General features: G+C 36.9%; 1 protein-coding gene across 2 annotated transcripts in view; it reads right to left on the bottom strand.

Moving 5' to 3' along the window:
• Nucleotides 1-19,160, bottom strand: part of senp7 (SUMO1/sentrin specific peptidase 7) — a 34,583-nt gene extending 15,423 nt beyond the window's left edge. Inside the window, exons 1-9 of one of the 2 annotated variants that reach the window (XM_015385384.1) lie at nucleotides 19,005-19,160; nucleotides 15,919-15,993; nucleotides 15,022-15,087; nucleotides 14,819-14,937; nucleotides 11,911-12,147; nucleotides 9,241-9,365; nucleotides 8,296-8,420; nucleotides 5,351-5,669; nucleotides 883-1,043 (exon numbers count right to left, since the gene is read on the bottom strand). In XM_015385384.1, coding sequence (XP_015240870.1) covers nucleotides 883-1,043; nucleotides 5,351-5,669; nucleotides 8,296-8,420; nucleotides 9,241-9,365; nucleotides 11,911-12,147; nucleotides 14,819-14,937; nucleotides 15,022-15,087; nucleotides 15,919-15,972 — 1,206 coding nt within the window. In that variant the 5' untranslated portion in view covers nucleotides 15,973-15,993; nucleotides 19,005-19,160. The remainder of the gene's footprint in view (nucleotides 1-882; nucleotides 1,044-5,350; nucleotides 5,670-8,295; nucleotides 8,421-9,240; nucleotides 9,366-11,910; nucleotides 12,148-14,818; nucleotides 14,938-15,021; nucleotides 15,088-15,918; nucleotides 15,994-19,004) is intronic. The other variant, XM_015385385.1, reaches the window with a different exon arrangement.
• Nucleotides 19,161-21,434: the final 2,274 nt, after the last annotated feature.

The raw sequence follows: 21,434 nt of genomic DNA on the forward strand, positions 1-21,434 counted from the left end.
CAAACAGAAATAAACTAAACATCTTATCAATGGCCGGCTGAAGTATCCACTGTTCACTGCTGCTCCTGTCTTGGTTCCAGAACACCGTCTCACCCTCCCTTAATTGTCCTTATTGGATCCTTCCACCGGCTGTATGAATTGCTCTCACTGGCCAGGCAGATTTCAAGGCGAGCAAAAGCAGACGGAAGGCGGAGGGTTTAGGGAGCTAGCTCAGGAGGGGAGCAGAGGAGAACCGCTGTAGACCGGAAAAGCATCCCGGACAGATAGGGAGCCAGAGATGGGGGGAGGGGCTGCGGCGGGCCACAGATGGAAAGACTACAAAACAGTCCTTCAAGGGCTAAATTTAAACAGCTTTTTCAAAAGCTACCCACCATCATCCTAAAGGCATTCAACATTTTTCTCCTTTGTCAACATTTTTTTTTTTATACATCTTTCATTTTGACTCCAAACTTGGAGGAAAACTGAGTCAATCATGACGTTTAAAAAGTCTAGTTGGCTGTAAAAAAAAAATGTACCCAAGGTGTGTTGACAAAGCCTCTCCGTAACAAACCAATGGCATTGTCGTCATGGTTACTGGGACACTCGATAGGTGCCCTTCAGCCATTTAAACAACTTTACAAATTAATTTTAATGCAGAGACTGAACGCTCAAAGCAGTTCCTTCATCTGCTTTGATTTTCTGCAGATTAGGAAGTATGACGGAAAACACGGTTTTATACTTCTGCCTTTTCCACCCAACTAAAAGTTTTGAGATTTATCCCTAATACCAACCTTTGTTATAAAGGCTGAACACGCTTATCCAAACATTTTGCATCAACTAAGTGGAGTTTAGAAACCCGTCGGCATTGAAACACAGGAATGTATGGCTGACAACTGGACCGACCTGCACATCCTCTGTGTCTGATGTCATCTCCTGTTGGGACTCCTCTTCCTCTGAGGCATTTCTATGGATTGACGTGTCAAACAGTGAGGCCTTATTCTGCCCCAATCTGTGCCGACATTCAGGATCCTCACGGTTTTCCTCATCATCGCTGGACAACACAACTAAAATGGGGAAAGAAAAGAAAAAATTAACCATTTTACTCCCTCACAAGTAGAGAATACATAAAGCAGGGGTCTGGTGTCCTGAACCTTTATACGTGTCCCTTGCCCTACCCACCTGAAACAAATGTCTGCTAAAGAGCAAACATGAGTCAGGTGTGTTGAAGCACGGTTGCATCTAAGGCTACGTTCACACTGCAGACCTTAATGCTCAAATCAGATTATTTTTTTCGTGAAATCCAATTATTTTGCATGGTCTTTCACTTTCCAAATATTATGCGACTTATAATGTGAACTACATTCATACAGCTCATCCTCTACTGTGCATGCGTATGCGCAGTAGATGAAGAAGGGAGTAGAGGGGTGAATTGCTAGCCAAGGATCACAGAGGGGGGGAAAAAAATAAAAATCATTATTCGCCTATTAATAAGCTGTAAAACAATGGCCTCAGGCTGGACAAAAACTGACACAACTGAAGGTCTGGTACCAAAGAGGAGCAGTATGTAACCTCTAGGAAATTATTTTGGCCTGAACAACGACAGGTGTTGTGCAAGAGATGCCTTGCTAATTTTGCTACCACACAAGGCAAGAGGACGAACCTTTATCAACACCTAGAAAACACAGCAACGCCGTGTATGATGGTTTGCACGACTAGAATGAAAACTAGCAGTGCCTCAACGTCAAGTAAACAAAGTACCGGCTGACAGAGATCACTGACCAAACTGTTTGAAAATGTTACTCCTTATGAACATAATTTTAAACGGCACTTTGAAGTAACTCAGGCAATAATGGAGTTTATAACTAAATACATGATGCCTGTTAGTATAGTGACCAAGCCTGGGTTTATAGCTTTGGTAAGCAGGATGGATAAGAGGTATTTACGCCCTCATGCACATATTTTAGCCAAATCACCACAGTTGAGCTATAGGAAAAAAATGCAGAAACAGAGGTTCAGTGGAGCTAAAAACAGTGGAGATTTTTGCAACAACTGATGATTTGTGGTCAAACCGCACAGCAGAACCATACCAGAGTCCAACAGACTGAGTCAATATATAGTTTTCATAATTCTTCAAAAAGTTTTTCTTAGAACTTAAAGTTCATACACTTGTTTAGTGTTCATTTGAGAGTTTGATTTACCTATAAACATTTTACTGGTAGACAGAAGACATTTGTTCTCTATACTTTTCCTGCACTTTAGTATATGTGATGCCACTGACTGAAGATCAGTCTTATTTTCGTATCTTATTTAATTTATTCATAGACTTTCCTGTTAAAATCTGGCAGTTTTTAAGGAGTGCAGTCCATCTATTTATAAATCATGCTTCATGAAACATAAGATGTTAATGAGGTGATGTAGGTAAAGCCACAAATTTGTTTCCTTCATCGTTGTAATCTGTGCTTTAAATAAATCTAATGATTATTATGAAACAAATTTATTGTTTGTAGTTGTTTAAAAATAACATGATGAATTAAGCTGGAGAAAAAAAAATAAACGTATTACATCGCAATATTAAGAAAAAAAAAGAAAAGAAAAATACCACACTTGAACGTAGCCTAAAGTTGCAGGATTCTGGCCTCGGGGACAAAAGTTTGAACCTCCTGACCTAAAGGTCTACAAGTCCTTCTCAAAATATTAGCATATTGGGATAAAGTTCATTGTTATCCATAATGTAATGATAAAACTTGAACATGCATATATTTTAGATTCATTGCACACCAACTGAAATAGTTCAGGTCTTTTATTGTCTTAATACGGATGATTTTGACATTCAGCTCTTGAAAACCCAAAATTCCTATCTCACAAAATTAGTATATCATGAAAAAGGTCTCTGAATGAGCTATAATCATCTGAATCAACTCTTAACACCTGCAAAAAATTCCTGAGGCCTTTAAAACTCTTGGTTCATCAAAACCCCAATTATGGGTAAGACTGGCAACCTGACTGCTGTCCAGAAGGCCATCATTGAAACCTTCAAGCAAGACGGTATGACACAGAAAGATATTTCTGAACGAATAGGCTGTTTCCAGAGTGCTGTATCAAGGCACCTCAGTGGGAAGTCTGTGAGAAGGAAAAAGTGTGGCAGAAAACGCTGCACAACTAGAAGAGGTGACCGGACCCTGAGGAAGATTGTGAAGAAGGGTCGATTCCAGACCTTGGGGGACCTGAGGAAGTGGACTGAGTCTGGAGTAGAAACAGCCAGAGCCACAATGCACAGGCATGTGCAGGAAATGGGCTGCAGGTGCCGCATTCCCCAGGTCAAGCCACTTTTGAACCAGAAACAGCGGCTGGGGAGAAGAAAATGCCAACATGCCAGAAGTCCAGTGTCAAGTACCCACAGTCAGTGATGGTCTGGGGTGCCATGTCAGCTGATGGTGTTGGTCCACTGTGTTTTATCAAGGCCAGGGTCAATGCAGCTAGCTATCGGGAGATTTTGGAGAACTTCATGCTTCCATCTGCTGAAAAGCTTTATGGAGATGAAGATTTTATTTTTCAGCATGACCTGGCACCTGCTCACAGTGCCAAAACCACTGGTAAATGGTTTACAGACCATTTTATCACTGCGCTCAATTGGCCTGCCAACTCTCCTGACATGAACCCCATAGAGAATTTGTGAGATATTGTGAAGAGAAAGTTGAGANCCAGAGCCACAATGCACAGGCATGTGCAGGAAATGGGCTGCAGGTGCCGCATTCCCCAGGTCAAGCCACTTTTGAACCAGAAACAGCGGCTGGGGAGAAGAAAATGCCAACATGCCAGAAGTCCAGTGTCAAGTACCCACAGTCAGTGATGGTCTGGGGTGCCATGTCAGCTGATGGTGTTGGTCCACTGTGTTTTATCAAGGCCAGGGTCAATGCAGCTAGCTATCGGGAGATTTTGGAGAACTTCATGCTTCCATCTGCTGAAAAGCTTTATGGAGATGAAGATTTTATTTTTCAGCATGACCTGGCACCTGCTCACAGTGCCAAAACCACTGGTAAATGGTTTACAGACCATTTTATCACTGCGCTCAATTGGCCTGCCAACTCTCCTGACATGAACCCCATAGAGAATTTGTGAGATATTGTGAAGAGAAAGTTGAGAAACAAGACCCAAAACTGTGGATGAGCTAAAGGCTGCTATCAAAGCATCCTGGGCCTCCATAAGACCTCAGCAGTGCCACAGGCTGATTGCCTCCATGCCACGCCGCAATGAAGCAGCCATTTCTGCAAAATGATTCCCGACCAAGTATTGAGTGCATAACTGTACATCATTATTTGGAGGTTGACTTTTTCTTTTTGTATTAAGAACCCTTATCTTTTATTATGCTAATTTTGTGAGATAGAAATTGTGGGTTTTCATGAGCTGTATGCCAAAATCATTATTATTAAGTCAATTAAAGACCTGAAATATTTCAGTTAGTGTGCGATGAATCTAAAATATATAAATGTTCAAGTTTTATCATTACATTATGGAAAATAATGAACTTTATCACAATACGCTAATATTTCAAGAAGGACCTGTATATCTTCCATGGCATCTTTACTGCAGTGGCAAGTAATCCTAAAGAAGAGCTGATTGTGGAGCAAGAAATAAAATAGGTACCGTAATTTTTGGACTATTAGCCGCACCTGAATATAAGCAGCAGAAGCTAAATTGCATGATTTGTACTATACAAGCCGCACCGGACTATAGGCCGCAGGTTTTTATGTTTAACACAAACTGTCTTGCGCTCGCTATGTCCGTCTTTCTCGCTGTCGTTCTGTCTCGTACCACTCGTGGTAGAAGTCTGCTTCCGGAGGACCTCTGCATTCCCACACGCGTGGCTGTAAAAGCCCATAGATAAGCCACATTGTTATATAAGCCGAAAGGTCGAAAAATGGGGGAAAAGTCGCGGCTTATAGTCCGAAAATTACGGTAGTTAAAAAAATAAAATAAAAAGAGCAGCTGATTAAAATATCACCGACTGATAAAGAAAGTAACATGAGTTTGACTTCCAACTCCCTCTGCTCATCCAATTCATCTCCATGTTTGACTGCATTAAAAAAACAAGCAAGAGGGAACACCAACAACATCAAGCTAAGCCAATAACTCACCAACATGCAGGTGTAGTTTAGTTAACACAAACACGACAAGATTTGTTTTAGTCAGGTTACTTTGGATTTAACCTAAATGACCAGTTATCTCACACACTTTCTAAACCAGCATATTGCTTTATCAGTTGCTTAAATTCACCCCAATGCTTCATTAAATGTTCCTAATTGTTTAATAACTACAATGTAAAAGTGTGGAAAAGCAAAGAGGCTTATCTGCCATGAGCTGATGTACTCACTGGGATCAGACAGGCTGGTTTGGGTTGCGCTGTTATTCCTGGGCGATGAGTTAATCCTGCTACTGATAATGATGCCTTCAGGTTTCCCACCAGGGTAGAATGGGACCAAAGGCTGAAATCCATCTTCTTCTCCAACAGTGAACTGTACAATACAACGCTCCATATCTAAGTCTATGTCACTTTCTTCCTGAACACCACACAGTGGGACCCGTCCTCCATCTTTTTCTGCCTCTCCTGTCGGATGAAGCATGCTCCCTCGCTGGCGTTTAGGGCTGCTCTTTCCATTGCACTGCAGGCCAGGATTCCTTCTTTTACGCTTCTGTAAGAGATTAAGAATTTATCAATTTTACGGCTAAAACACTTAATCGGATGAATCAATTATTGAAATAATTGTCAACTAATTGAGTAATTGATTAATCTTTAACTGGAGTATAGAGACTCTAAAACATGCCTTTAGCTGACAGAGCAACCCACTAAGAGCAGTATTTATATGATAATTATATAAAAAAAAAAATAATAATAATATTTAGCATTTAAGATACAATAATGTTTTCATCAATATGCTCTATTCAGGACTCAATTGTAAACATTTTAGTTCCACCTGGTTAAAATCTGCAAAGATCTTCTTTAAGAAACTTTTGGCTATCTGATTAATAAAAAAAAATCTACAGCTTAATTGATTTGCAAAATAATAGTTAGTTGCACCCCTAATCAGTTTTACAATGATTGCATTTGAACTGCAAAATAAAGGAGAGACATGGTAGGATATAGAGCATCCAACATTTATGGCTAAATATTTTCTTGGACATGCATCCATTTAAAACAGATTAGAGACATTTCACATGTATATAGGCGAAAAATATCAGAACCAAAGAATAACAACTATACTAACTTTAAAATAGTATAGTTTAAAATAGTATAACTTTAAAAAGTATAATGAAAAATAAAAATCTACAACATTAAATACTTCATATTTTTAAGGCTAAAAAAAAGAAGAAGAAATGAAGAGGCATTATTGGGAGGGGAGTGTTGGCCTAGTAGTTAAAGCAGTGCGTTTGTCCTTGAGAGGGGTACAAATACCCGTTTCGATCCCCACATCCTGCACTCTGGGTCTCTGAGACACCCCAGATTTTCCCCAGGCGCCACACAATGGCAGCCCACTGCTCCCCAAGAGGATGGGTTAAGATGCAGCAAGTAAAATCCTCCATTGCGAGGTCAATGATGTTCAATTATTATCATATTAAGAAACAGAGCTGTTTGATGTAGACCTTAGATGTCTCTTATTTGTAAAAAGGTAAAGAACGAAATGGAATCTGGTTATTCAACGACTGAAACAGGAGAAGAAAAAAAAACTTAAATTGCCTCTAAAAGATGAACTGCAACATTTGAAACCAGGTCAGTATGATGAAACTTTCCATTGGCTGTAAAGATGTCCATCAACTGTATTAAAATGTGCAGGGATTTTTGTGTTTCTATTATGTCACAGAAGTATTACAATTAAGTAAAAATAAATCCAAGAATTCCCCCTGGGGAACACTGTGGAGAAAATCCCCAAGAGGATAAAGAGTGCCAACAGGAAAAACTAAATCTGTAAGGATTCAATCCTCCTAAACTATTTGACTTCCAACAGTTCTGATTTAGTTTCCTTAAAAGAACATCTCAGAATCATCATAACAAAAAAAAAAAAAAAAAATCTTTTATCATATAAGATTCTTAATGAAGTTTTAAAGAAATTTAAGATCATAGTTTTAACAATTTTTCTACAATATTGCAGTTTTATTTATGGGTTACTTGGTATGCAAATAATTTGGTTAAAATTGCAGGATGAGGATAAGAATTTTAGTATTTTTAAAAATAGAGCCAATAAAAAAAAAACTTCCTAACTTAAGGAAAAAAATGCATTTTATGAGATTTAAAGGTTCTAGCTAGACAACTGTTGCTTATTGGCAGAATTGGCCGAATTTTTAATTAAAATAGGAAAATTTGAACAGATCTAAGAATATTTCAGCAGGTGAATTCAGTGATGTAAAAATGTTACAGCTACAAAAAAAATTAAATAATAGTTTAATTTATAACCTGAATCCAAAATTATGTAAAAATTGTTCGTGATATTTGGTCCAATATTCTTCTAGATTTGTTCAAAAATTTTATAATTTCAAGAAAAAGCACAATTTATATGAGAGATAATTAAGAAAATACAGCAGATGATGACTAAACTACAGAGGAGTCATAAAGCGGAGGGGTGTTTTCTGATGTTTAGATTAGTGAAAGACCAAAGTCCTATGTTTTAATCAAAAAAGAAATTTGGTGGCTGTTATTATAAGGATTGTAAAATATTTTACTACCATAATCTGGTGCGCCCCTTTGCTTTAAAGTATGCGTTTACTCCCTTCTTGTTTCCCCACTTGAACTCAAACCAGCTGATATTAAGAAGAGTAACTTCTCAGTAGTTCAGGTGTGTTTAAAAGGCGTAACAGTGTCCAGGATGCTTTGAGGTTATCAGTTGCTCTATAGTAAGAAACCGCATGAATTTAGTCTCACAGACAAAAACATGTTTCAGGTCATCAGTGAACTAAACAGAGTGGGTTTATAAAAGCCAATCGAAACACGAGGCTGAAACAGAAAGCAGGGAAATGTGGTTTATACTCAAACAATTACTATAAACAACATCCATCAATTCTTAGATTTTGTGCAGCAAAACAACATCTGCAGACACGTCATATAAAATGGCCATGCAGATATTTTAACTTTGTTTGAGCTACTTTCTTAAAATGTTCAAGAACTGCCTTAAATGTTCTGTAACAGATAAGGAGCAAATATTTTTTTTAAAGTGTAAATTTTTTTCCTGATATCACCTAGCGGATAGACCCAAACCCAGGGAATTACCAGCTTAAACTGTGACGAAGACATCATGCTAAAGTTTATATCTAGAGCTTTAAATATACCATGGCCAAACAGTGATCTGCATCTTCTTCTGATCCAGTCAACTTGTCTTTATTGAAATCTGCAGAGATTCCATCACAGGCTGATGTATCCCCAGTGGACTGCCAGCTCAGTGACAATCCACAATCTGAGTGAGGAAAAAAAAAACATTAAGCTGATATGATCTTAACAATAAAACATCCAAAATTAGAAAAGAGAATAGCTGTTTAATATAACAAAAAAAGATCAAGTGGATGAACTAGGTTATAACAGATGGTGTTATGCCTTTTCTTCAAGCTTTTGTTTCATAGCAAGATGTTGCTGCTGATAGAAAGAGTATCCAAAACTGCTCTTGGGACAATTTCCTTTAATTTCTCATTATAATACGCAGTTTTAAGTAACTGTACAGTTTGTTTTCTCTTCATTAGTTGCAATCTTTGAACCAAGTTAAATAAAAAGACATGTATTTTGCACATAAATATGGTGAAGGTGATTTGCTGGAGTTTAACTCATCAGAGTGAAAAAGGGAAAACGAGAAACGTTGGATCAAGGCGTGGTTTTTTGTGCAAAACTAGATTCTTCGAGTAGCTTACAAATGAATGATCTAATGAAAACTTCACACAGAAATACACAGAAATAGAAAGACCTTTAACCATATTTGTCATTGCCTTCTGCTCTCACATGTAAAATCGTTTTGTTCACAGTAATAATCGTTGGGAATCTGATGTTCGACACAGAAGTTGGAAAATATTCTGATTCTGTAAAAAATATTTATAGAAAGTCTGAAGGTGTCAAAACTTTAAAATTCAGCCCACTTATTGTTTTCTGTAGCAAAACAAGAAACTGTTACTTATAATATCTCTTAGCAATAATAAACACAGGAATGGGGAATTGTAAGGGTCAAACTTCACCCGGAGAGATTTAAAAAAAAAATAATTGTATTTTTAATGCACTGATAACACACCCACCTACAACCTCAGCAAACGTCTCGTCTCCTTCGCTTTCTTTGCTGATTTTCATCTCTTTGGTACCTTGGCTTTCTTCATCATCTTCCTCTTCAGTGTTCTGGGGTTTTCTAAGTCTATTTAGTAGTCTATAGAGATAAGAACATAAAGGAGAAGTTCACTTCACAAAGTCAGTTTAAAGTTTACCACAAAGCTTTAATAAAGTAAAAAAATAAAAAAAAAATTAAAGGAAAAAAATAACATTCCTCACTCTTTTTGTTCTATGTAAAAATGAAAAGCCTCACTTCATACATTATGTATGTAACTCCTAGTGATAACTCCTAGACATTTTATATTCAATTGTTTCCACACACACAAAAAAAAAAACTTAAATAGTTACTGAGAGGGAAAACAGGCTTATCTTAAACCATAATTTTGCGGACCATCTATTTTTACCTACAGAGAGCAGATGCCAGTCAAGGTTTCATACAAACCTTTTTCCTACCTATCTGCAGTAACTACACAGGATAAACCCGCCGCCTTTAAAAGACAGCATCAAGGAGGATGGGGCTGTTCTGTCAGATGCATCTCTGTTTCCGCACACCTGAATCTAACGACTGCACTACCTTTTCAACAGCCCCAAGAGCTGGAGAGGTATGTTAATTACCCTCATTTAAATCAGGTGTGTGGAGGCAGAACAACTTAAACATGCTGGACAGAATAGTGAGCTCTACAGAGCAGAGTTTAAGACTTCTGGGAAATAATTCAGGGACTAAAAACAGAACATGAAACCATACATAAGATAAAGAGCTTTTTCCACATTGTTGGTCCTTCAGTGACAGAAAAAACAAAATTAATAAAGCCCCTGTCACACCTTGACGATTTAGGCAACTTATGACTGATGTACGGATAATCTTGCAAACATTCTAGCACACATTGGATAAGGTATGGGTCAGTTTTGTATTAGTTATGAGCACGCTGGAACACATCGACATAGGGCAAGTATGTGGCCACAAGTTACAGGTAGGTTATTTGATATACGTTAAGGCGTATTAATGCCTTAGAATACAGACTCTAAACATGTTATTTCCTGAAACACTAATATGCGTATATAACAACTAATATTTCAAAAGAAAAAAATAAATCCTCCTTTGTAATACGTTCTATCCAGAACTCCTAAAGTAGAGGGTTCTTACTAAACTTGATTCAAAGTACAAAGCAAAATAAACTTTTCTGCACCTTTTAATCAACAATTTACCTTTTAATCAATAGTTTAATGGTTAGCAAGATGATAATCACTTACAGCCCTATACTGCTGCATCCTTAATGCACAAAGAAATGTTAATGCAGACCCTCACTCCAAGCAGCTGACAGACTTAATAACCATCATTTTTACACCATAGTGGAACAATGCAGGATATTTATATTCTGTTTCAAACTCTTCTAATTAAGTGCAATGGAGAACTGTTCATATTAATCACTTTCAGAACATTAAAGCACATGAATTAACAATACAGTGAATTAACACTTAGCCATTTAGGCCTTTGCTGTTCTTATTTTCATTAAGATTGTTTTTATTAAGCAAACAAGGAGTGGACAATAATTATATATATATATATATATATATATATATATATATATATATATATATATATATAGGGTTATGATTACAGCATATTTACCAAATGTTTATATTGGAGTTTTTTGTTAACTTTATTTTGTTGATATACATTGATCTAAAAATGATATAACAGCGACGGAAATTAAGACATATATTGTGATGCAAGTTTGACCCATGTGGTAAAATTCTGTATGATACTTGTACCAGTTAACGGATAAGACTGCAGGATCTAATTAATCCTAGAGCTGCAATTATGATCAATTTGCCAAATCGATTAATCTGTTGATTATTTTTTTCGATTAATTAATGCAATTAGTTGAAGGCAAAATGTGCCTTAAAGAAGAATTATACAGAACTGAAACCAGGTGAAGCTTAAACTAAGCTACTTGAGGAGTTCTGAGTAGAACATATAGACAGACAAAGGTTTTTCATTTTAAATAAGTATTCATATATTTTTTTACAATTTAAAATACAAGCTGTTCTGACTAGGTTGAACTAATGGCCTGTGTTTGAGCAAGCGTGTCCAAAGTAGGTGCCGAGGGCAGCTGTCCTACAGGTTTCAGTGTTTCTCACCGTCAGCAAAGCTGATTGAAGTGAAATCTACTGTTTAAGGTTTGTATGAAAAGATTATAACTTTAAAAAGAAAAGTGTCCTTATAGTGACATAAATGGCAAACAAAAAACATTTAACAATAAAGTTAAATATATGAATGATCTCTAATGAGAGAGAAATGTACAGGGGGATGTGATTGTGACTTGCAAAAACATATTAGATGGATTTGCTCATCCTCTAAATACCTTTGTTTATTATTTGCTACTGTACAGTTTACAAATATCCAAGTCAATCATTTTTTTTAAATAATTTGTTGAAGTTAAACTTTTTTTTTAAATTAAATAAAAAAAAATAAAATCCCATATAACTATAATAATAATACATATTGTAGGCTCTGATAAAATATTTGTTAGACAACAGTATCAGGTCAACATATATCATTACTAGTTGATCTGGTAGTAGAACCAGAGCCGATGAATCCACCTTATTGTATTTTATTCCTTTTTCAACCCCAATCTTACCTTTTAGATGTGGGAGTCCTCTTTTTTCCTTTAGGGGTTATATCCTTGCTCTTGTTCTTCTCCTCCATCTGTCTGGATCTAGTTTCGCTGTAGCAGAGTTCTTCCTCTTTGCGTCGGTTGTCGACCTTTCGAAGACCAGAGAGTCTTCTTACGTTGCTTCTGTTTTTTAATCTCTTAATATAATCCTTGCCTAGCTCCGTCTTTAAGACATCTGTTAGGACAAGACGTGGCTTTCTCCTGAAGGACACAAAAGACAAAAGTTTTCTTTCAACCTTCATCTATGATATTGTGGCTTATCAACATCTTCAAACTTCAACTCCTTCTACGCAACAGACAAGTTTATTTGGACGATTATTGGACAGGGAGTGCCTGAATGCTTAAGATAAGCCATATGGGTTTCAAGATAATTTTGGCCATAGTCAAAATGGTTAAATACAGTCATTCCTATAAATAAATAAAATCATGATAAACAGAAATACTAACAATAAACTGAGCATATAGGATTTCTTTTTCAAAGATGGAAATACAATAATTAAGCAATGTACTTCTATTAGAGTATATACAGGACTTTTTAAAATATCAAATTCCCTTGAACTTTCTCACTTAATTACATTACAACCATGATGTTGTAATGTAATAAAGGTTTTTACACCAAAAATAGTAGTGATTAATTGATTGACATTATTGATCTCACAGTGAAGAAATGCACTCGTTACATCAGCTCATATAGTAAAAAAGAAGAAGTGGCCAAGAGGAAAATTTGCATGGGTGTGTGTATGTGTGTGTATATATATATATATAGCTATTGCACTGGGTATATAAATATAAAAGGAGGTTATTACACAGGGTATTAAATAGTAATTGCGCACGTTATTGCCATTATAGTGCCATATTTAAGAGCCTGATGGAAGCAGGGATGAAATAACCTTAAATGGAATCATAAGGACACATGGTTAGTCTAGAGCGTGGCCTGTATTTGCATTCAACTTCCAACGTTACACAACCTTTGTCGAAGCGGCTAAAATATCTGCTCCAGTTTCTATAAAAAAAGCTTCTGTCACCCACATAAATCCATCAGACTAGATGGATTTATGTGTAGACTTTTCACTAAATTATTCTAATATTCTTTGACCCAGAGTTTGCCCTAACAGCCCTGGCGTCATGTTGTCTTTCTTTTTGAAGAGCAAATTTAAGGTTACATTTTTGACAAAGTACAAACTACATGTTGTCTGATGGATCGTATATGAAAAGCTAATTTAGGATTTAAAGCGTTTCGGCCAGCATAATGACATAAACTTACAAATACAAAGTGACACTTCTTAGCAGTGTCTCTAAAAATAGCTTTTTTATTAACAAGTCACGTCATCTGAAGTCATGTGGGTGAGTCAAATAGCCAATGCCGCTTCAGTAGGTAGTTATCAGGTAGAGTGGATGTGTAAAACTCTGCTTAACGATGCTGAAATTATTTATACTCAGAGCGACTGAGATTTTGGCACTCTTCCAGTTCAGATGCAGATCGTACAGAAGAAGACAGCTCAGCAAACGGGAGATCCCTCGTGCACTTGCAAGTGGATGGATGATTGGAACGTGTGATTGGGATCAATACGAATGCTGGAGAAATTTTAAAGGGAAGAAAGCCAGACCTACACAGCTGTACAGTGTGAGCACTTCACCTAAAAATCGATTGGCACAAGTATGAAAAATAAAATAAAATAGGAGAGCATGGGCGAGTATAGATTTCACCACTTTCATTCACATTTTTTTACTCCTAAAATAAGCCAGGCTTGATCTGTAGTCAACAGATATGGGAACAACAGCTTCCAGTGAACTCACACCACACAGGCAGACACATGCAAATACTCTCAGACCAGTTCACTGACACACACTCAGTAAATAATCACGCTTTAGCCGTTTTTTTTTAGCAGATTATTTAGGTCAGATAAAAAAAAATAAAAACAAAGAGCCACAGCCTCTCACAAAATGACCCTGCTCCCCACCCTTTGTCAAAAAAAGGTCCTTGCGAGACTAGAAGGTGGATCTTTGTCTAGTTAGGTCCAGCAGGTTTTCTCTCACTGTCAGTCTGTATTTAGCTCCATATATCTTCCCATCAACCCTGACACGTAGCCTGTTTTCTGTTGCATCAAAGCACCCCCACAGCCTGGTATCATGTCACGACCACTTATCTTTGCTCCTCCCCTCCTTTTGCTTCATGGCTCTTGCCAAACCTTAAATAGGATTAATCACGACTTCCCTTCAACATTGACTTTGTTCCATGTATGCTAAATTTGTGGAGTGACAACCAATAGCTATATAAACACATTCTCCCAGGGGAGTTCTCTGCACCTCCTCCATGATTATCTCATGCATGGCTTATTAGTATAGGTGGACAGCCATGTTTTTAGGTCAACCATTGTGCCCTACTCCCATTTTTTAATGAAGGACAAATAAACAGAACTCTGTGGGATGTGAAAAGCTTCAGATACTCCTTTATAGGCCAACGCTGCTATAATCTTACCCACCACTTCTTCTCTGACGCCGCTCAAGTGTTCCTCAGTCTTTGTAATGCTATTTGTTTGCAATATAACAAATTATTTTAATTATCTTAGTGGGATGCAAGGGAAGCACATCTACACCTCCACCCAGCATTCATATAACATTTTAGTCATAGAGGGACTAGTTAGTGACAGCAGTTTCACCGGCTAGCAATGCTGCTAAATACCATTCAAAATTGTATTAAACTTTTCTCCACTTAATTTATTGACATATGGATTTTCAAACATCTTCATAAACCTACGGATGATTTCTGATACAGCAAATCTCCTCTCCATCATCTGTTCTTTAAAAGTTAGTATACTACATGGTAAAAATACGTTGTTTTAGATGTTTATTTTTTTTGTGCCTCACTTACCTCATGATGTCCGAACTTTTCAAAGCTGCGCGATTACAATCAAACACCGTGGAGCCGTTTTTATGCCTTGGTTTGTGGTTGGGACTGCCGTTATGATCAGCAAAAGCAGTCCATGGGACCTTTTTAGACGATAAGAAAAAATACATATAAGAGCACTGACAAAATAAGTTATTGTAGCCGGAGAGATCAAGGATATGTTGTACCTGCCCGTCCAACTTTCCACACTCTGATGACAAGCACGCCACGGATATTTTCAGTGGGTTCTCCATCTAAATACAGAGAGATTCACCAAGATCCTTTTACTTAAATAGAAACCAGTAAAAGAAGGGTTAAAATGTACTTTAGCCAAAACATGCAGAAAGACAGGTAAAAACAGGAAAGAAAAGATTGGAAAAAAGGCAATTTCTGACACAGTAATATGATGACAGAGTAAATATGCCTCTGATCCAACCAACTGGATGATGAAATTAATGAAATAAATATGAGCTGCAAAGGCAGAGCTCAGGTGATTTGATTTGCAAGCTCAGGAATGCTCCCCGGAGTCAATATTTTTCTCCTACTCCACTAACACTAGCAGTAGGTATATTGTTAGTGTTAGCCCAAGTAAGTAATAAAGGGCTGTTAACTGTGGGATTATAGAAGCATGCATCAGTTGCATTTCAAGCTTGTTGTTCAGATAATTCAGATACCGTATTTACTCCCTGTTAAAGTTTTCTTTAAAACTAGATTTAAATAAATCCTGGTTTCAGGTTTCCTGTGGTGACTTTTATTCACTTTTGTTTCAGGTGGCTATAAAGTGCAGCTGTGCATTCAGGCAGTCAGTGACACACAAACAGGACCAGCATTAGCATAAAACCCAGTTTTTTTAACCACATCACAAAGACAAACCTAACCAGACGAAAGGAATCAGCTCACACATAACTTCTTAAAGACACACACTGGTGATATCATTATGTCCAACAACTACAATAAGACAGCCATAGCCACATTGCAAGCCAGCAGCAAATCACAGCACAGATGTATGGAGTCATTGCTTACAAATTGACAAGTTAACATGCAGTTTAACAACCTGAAATCAAATAAACTACTTTAACAAATACCAGCTTGTCCTTGTCAACAAATGGAATAGTTAAGGCTCGTCTTCGCTCCATCATCGTTCAAGATTTCTTAAGGCACTGCAAGACATATGTAAAGGAAATCATAAATAAGTCTAACATAGAGTAGTATAATTTGGGATGCATTGACCAATACAGGGTATATTTTAGCTTTGGTGGCTTAATCTGTGGCCTATCTAACTAAACAACCAACTCACCTTTGTGGTAAAGAAAATATTGAATAAGTAGGAAAACTAAATGGGAGAATAAGAGGCCAAGGAAGAAAAGAAATATGGGGGGTTTCTATGGAGATTTTTCCCTGAAGGCAGTGGTACAAACTAGTTTTGGATGGCTCTAATTCTTTTCTGATCTCGTCTAGTCTAAAGAAAACAAATAGGGGAGATGACATCCCATGGTCCTTGCATGGTTTCTGAAAGCTCAGGGCAAGTTCTTTCTTTCCTGTGCCATGCAGCTCCCACACTGCACTGCTCCATCTAAAAACAGGGTCTCTACTCAGGCTTCGTAAAAGTTTACAAGCCCTTTAAAGGATAACCTTTTCTGCTTTCTGATGAAAAAAAGTCCAGGACAGGTCAGAAGAAACCTAAATACCTTGAAACTAGGGGTGTAAGAGTCATGTTTTTTCTGTTTGACCACTGATATTTAAAAGGCTTATCTAACAACTATGGTTTATGTTTTGCTGTTGTTGTTGTTGTTTTTTTTAAGACTGACACTGTTGGGTTTTATAACATTGTTATAACTTCATAATTCAAAATGTCCTTTTTTTCCCCAAACTCAAGCAGTACCTGTGAAATAATAATAGCTGTTTTTAAATGCTCATGAGGCAGTGATCTCATATAAAAAATAAAGGTTTAGAGAATTGTCAGTGAACTTCAGACCCTTCTGGAGGTCGATAAAACTACCATCGGCCATAATCGATCAACCAAACTAAAGAAAGTGGGGCTGACTAATCAAATACACCCCTACCAGTAACTTGATTTTATAAAAAACACTACAGTGCTTATCTATGTATAAGAAGGGGGTATTTGTTCACCTTGAAATCCAAAACATCCTCTCTGGTTGTTGTGGATTAGGTGGCATTCAGGACCATCTCAGTCTGAACACCACAGGGACATTTATTTGCTTTCCACTCTGGTGGATTGTCTCATTATCTGTGATTACATCAAGCATGGGGGTCTGTCCTGTGCAAACTCCCCAAGCAGATTAATTGTGGTAGATAGCAAAGTAGTTTTTAAGCAGGGCATACACTGTGCGATTTATTGCCTTTTCTGTGCGATTTTCCAGTTGCCCGAGAATTTTCTGTTCAGGCCGACTTTCAGCCTGATCGTGCATCGTGTGGTATACTGGGGGTAACGAGGGGCAAACAGCCTCCCACGACCACCTCTTGATCAGGAATCATGAGGTCAGGAGAAAATTAAACATGTTTGATTTTCTCCCAACCTCAGGGTACCATCGTGGGTAAATCTCTCAGTGTGCATGCGCAAACAAGGATTCTCCTTTTTCTTCTTCCTCTCAGCTGTAAACACAGCAGCATGGCAGGGGTGTGAGTAAAATGGAGTTCTTTCTGTAAAGTTGACAGACCGTAGTAGCCACGTTTGCTCAGCCACGACTTTGTCCAAATACGTCGCAGCCTTTTGTTTTTAAGGGATTTCAGCACAAAATTGCACAAATTGCCAAGGCAGCTCATTTCACTCTAGTGAACTTCATATTCCTCTTCTACTGATTTGGCTTCAGGATAGACGAGTTTGAGTAGCGCCATCTCACTGCGGAGCTGAATCCGTGGTTTTTAGATGTACAGTGTGAGTACGTAGATCGCATCAGAGCGTCGGACTGAACATGCATCTTGAGCTGTGAACTCACACTGTACAACGAGACCCTGCTAGTTTCATCGTAAAGCTTGAGCTGTAGCTGCAGGCAATGATTGAAAAAAATCGCACAGAGTATGCCCGGATTTAGTGCACGGGTGAAGAGGAGAGGACTGAGCACAAAGCTCTGGGGCATCCCGTGTTCAGGATCAGAGAGGGTCATCCAGGTTAGTCATTCCCAAAAAAAAATAATAAAAAACAATCCACTGGACTTGGTTTCCTAGTTTGAAGACGTTTCGCTTCCCATCCAGGAAGCTTTTTTAAATTCAAAAGTTTGAATTGAAAAAGTTTGAATTTCAGTTTGAATTGAAAAAGTTTGAATTTCATTTTGAATTGAAAAAGCTTCCTAGATCGGAAGCGAAACGTCTTCAAACTTGGAAACCAAGTCCAGTGGATTGTTTAAAAAAAAAAAAATTTGAATGATCAGAGAGCATAATGTACTGTAGCCTATTCTCACCTTTTGGAACCTGTGGGTGAAAGAAAATCCCTTATCCAGAAACAAAGATAATGCCAGTTTTAGGAGCTTCAGTGCCATGTTATTTAAGAATACAGTGAGGAAAGCTGACAATGTCCAAACAGAGATCCACATATTACATGCTATCCAGCTGTTGTCAATGAAGGCCCGTTATACTTCCACAACTGTTCACTTCATAGAGTATTGTTCATTTAATCAAAACTATTATTTTTGACGTTGTCAAAGAAAATCTAACAATTTTCTACTTTTCTCTTGGTTTTTTGGTCCCACTGGGCTAGTCTGGTCGGAGAACATAACATTCAACCCAACACTTTAATACGAATGTAATAAAAAAACATCCCATGTGGCGTATCAGTAAATTAAGGTACGCGTGTTAGCCTGAAGTAGGAATGAAAAAACATCAAAATGCAATAAGGAAATGACAAGTCCAACTAGCATTTCTTTAGAATAGAGTAACATGCAAAATTAGTTCGCAACACTCAATGTTTCTTTTGTCATTGGAGCCTATGTTTATGCTGCACGGATAACACGTGCACCGCCCTCTTTTATAAACCGTCTATCCATGTATAAGTCATATACACATTCGTCGCACTATAACATACTTTTTAGTAAGTTTTTTTTATGCACAACTGAATAACATAAAGTATCTTTTTTTCGTAGCTAACACCAGCTACACGCAGCTAGCCTCGAAGATGCTAAATGTGCTCCAAGCTGCTAACCGCGTTAAAACTTACCCTCAATGCCAGGACCTCCTCTGATATTTTCTCTTTATTTCAATTAAACAGTTTATTAATAGTGTCTTCCAGCTGCGGCTTGTTAGAACAGGCGGCATACATCCTCTGCACAGGTTCGATTCTGCACTTAACTGGCGCTTCTGGTTCGGGTAGCAACATCCGGTGTACGGCGGAAGTGTGCACCCAGAAAAATAGTCCGAAAAGGTATTTTACACAAAAAGAAATGAATAAATATGAAAGTCTACCAGCCCAAATATTTAAACAAGTTAATTTCCAAATGTATTATTTCGATTTCCAATGATAACTTTCTACGGATTATTTGCTAAAAAAAACTCAAAATACCAAAAGAAAAAAAGAAGCTGAAGGAATCCCTGCAAGTCTTTCTTATATATCAAATGTATCAAGTTTACAGCTGATTCAGGTCATTTTCTGATACAGTAACTACTCTAGTAACACCCCCATCATTAACTAACATTTGTCTTTATAAATATCTTATTTTCCACCAGTTCCACAATGGCATCATTACCACTTAATGTACTGTTGTATTAAAATCTCAACAGAATTTTCCTTCCATCAGTTCCTTTATTTGATTGTAGTAAAGCTCTTTTAATATAAAACATTAGTATCTTCATATTCTTATCCACAGATCCCTTTCATTAAAGTCTACATAGTGTTTTTTGTTTTGTTTTACAGACATAAAACACAACCTCCTACATCTCCCTGTCTCTTTCAATACTGAGATGTACTTTTATCTCTGGCTCTGGTTTATGCCCAATGAAATGTCAAATATTTTATATGCTCTTTTATATGCACCTTTCACAGCAATTTATTCGTTTTTTTTGGTTCACTTGATCAGTACATTTAATAAACTGTGCAATGAACATATCATGTTTTCTTCAGTTTCCTTTCCTGACCTTTCTCTTTGAATTTGCCGAGGTCTTCAATTCAAAGAAATTTCTCCCCTGTTTTGAACTGATTTATTTCTTACAGTTTTCATCTGCCTTTTCACAATCAGTGATTTAACTGGTTTAAGTTGCTCATTTATTTCCTTGCCTCATGCACCCTTAGGCCTTAGGCAACACTATCTTGACCTCCACAGTTAATTTATTTTCCAGAATGTCCATAAATGCATTATTCAATGATCTCATCCACATTTGGCAATGACAAAATTTTATTTTACTTTGCATCCAAATACTGTGTGATCATATCTACTGCATTTGTGATGGTGTATATGAGAAAAGATATAAGGCCTGGTAGGAAAACTCACAAATCCTACTATTTTTTTATTAGGAAAATATGTCATCCTGAAACTCATAAAGCACAACAAGGCTCTTGGTTCTTTTTTCTCAGCCACTTTTTTTTCCCAGATCTTCATCATTCAGACATGGTGATGAAGACACGTTTTTTTTTTTTTTTTCTCCAAAATCTTCGATTGTGATGCAATATCAATTTACATATCTTTTTCCCCCAACTCCACAGTTTTACATCTTCTGAGTATTTGCTCATCTTGCTGATTTTTTAAACCTCCACCTCACCTGGTTTCTTTCAAAGTTTGTTTTTATATATATATACCTTTATAAGGTTTAAACCAATCTGCTCACCTTCCATACTAAACTTATGCATTAACTTAAATGCCTTTAAGTGACATTAAATGACTTTAATGACATTCCTAACTCTACTCATCTAGGCTTCTCTTATGACTTTGTCCACAAATCTGTAATCAAACATTTACTTTATGTCTCCCTCCAGACACCAAAGTCCATATCATCATTGTCATCTACTGGCAGTTTATGACAACTACAAAGTTTAAAATTGTAGTTCATGAAATAAAGAAGCAAAATTGAACACAGTTCTCACATGATGTCTTGTAACATACAAAGTTGTACATAAAGGTGAGATGGAAGAAAAACAGGGGATCGGATTTTTTAAAACCTTTAAAAACGCAAATGTGAAAAGTGGGGTGCATATTTGTGTTCAGTTAATGAGAGTTATTAAATTGTACAACACCCTTTAATCAACCCCTTTATTTCTCCTCTTTTTTTATTGTTTGTCATCCTGATTTTTTCATAGAATAGAATAGAATAGAATAATAGAATAGAATAGAATAGAATAGAATAGAATAGAATAGAATAGAATAGAATAGAATAGAATAGAATAGAATAGTACTGTATTATTACTCCACCAAATAATTTTTGGAATGGCTGACACAACAATATAGAAGCTAAAACACAATTTTCAAAAACACAGAGATTGCAAAGCATTTGCATGATAAATAAATCTCAAGTTAATTTTTTTCAGAGATTAAATAACTAAAACTTTTCATAGAATAAATTGACATCTCAACATAAACTTTAGGTGTCCTGTAGGCAGTGTTGGGCACGTTACTTTGAAAAAGTAATTAGTTATAGTTACTAGTTACTTCTCCCAAAA

Source organism: Cyprinodon variegatus, unplaced genomic scaffold (genome assembly GCF_000732505.1).
Source record: "Cyprinodon variegatus isolate N-32 unplaced genomic scaffold, C_variegatus-1.0 Scaffold337, whole genome shotgun sequence".
Lineage (NCBI taxonomy): Eukaryota > Metazoa > Chordata > Actinopteri > Cyprinodontiformes > Cyprinodontidae > Cyprinodon > Cyprinodon variegatus.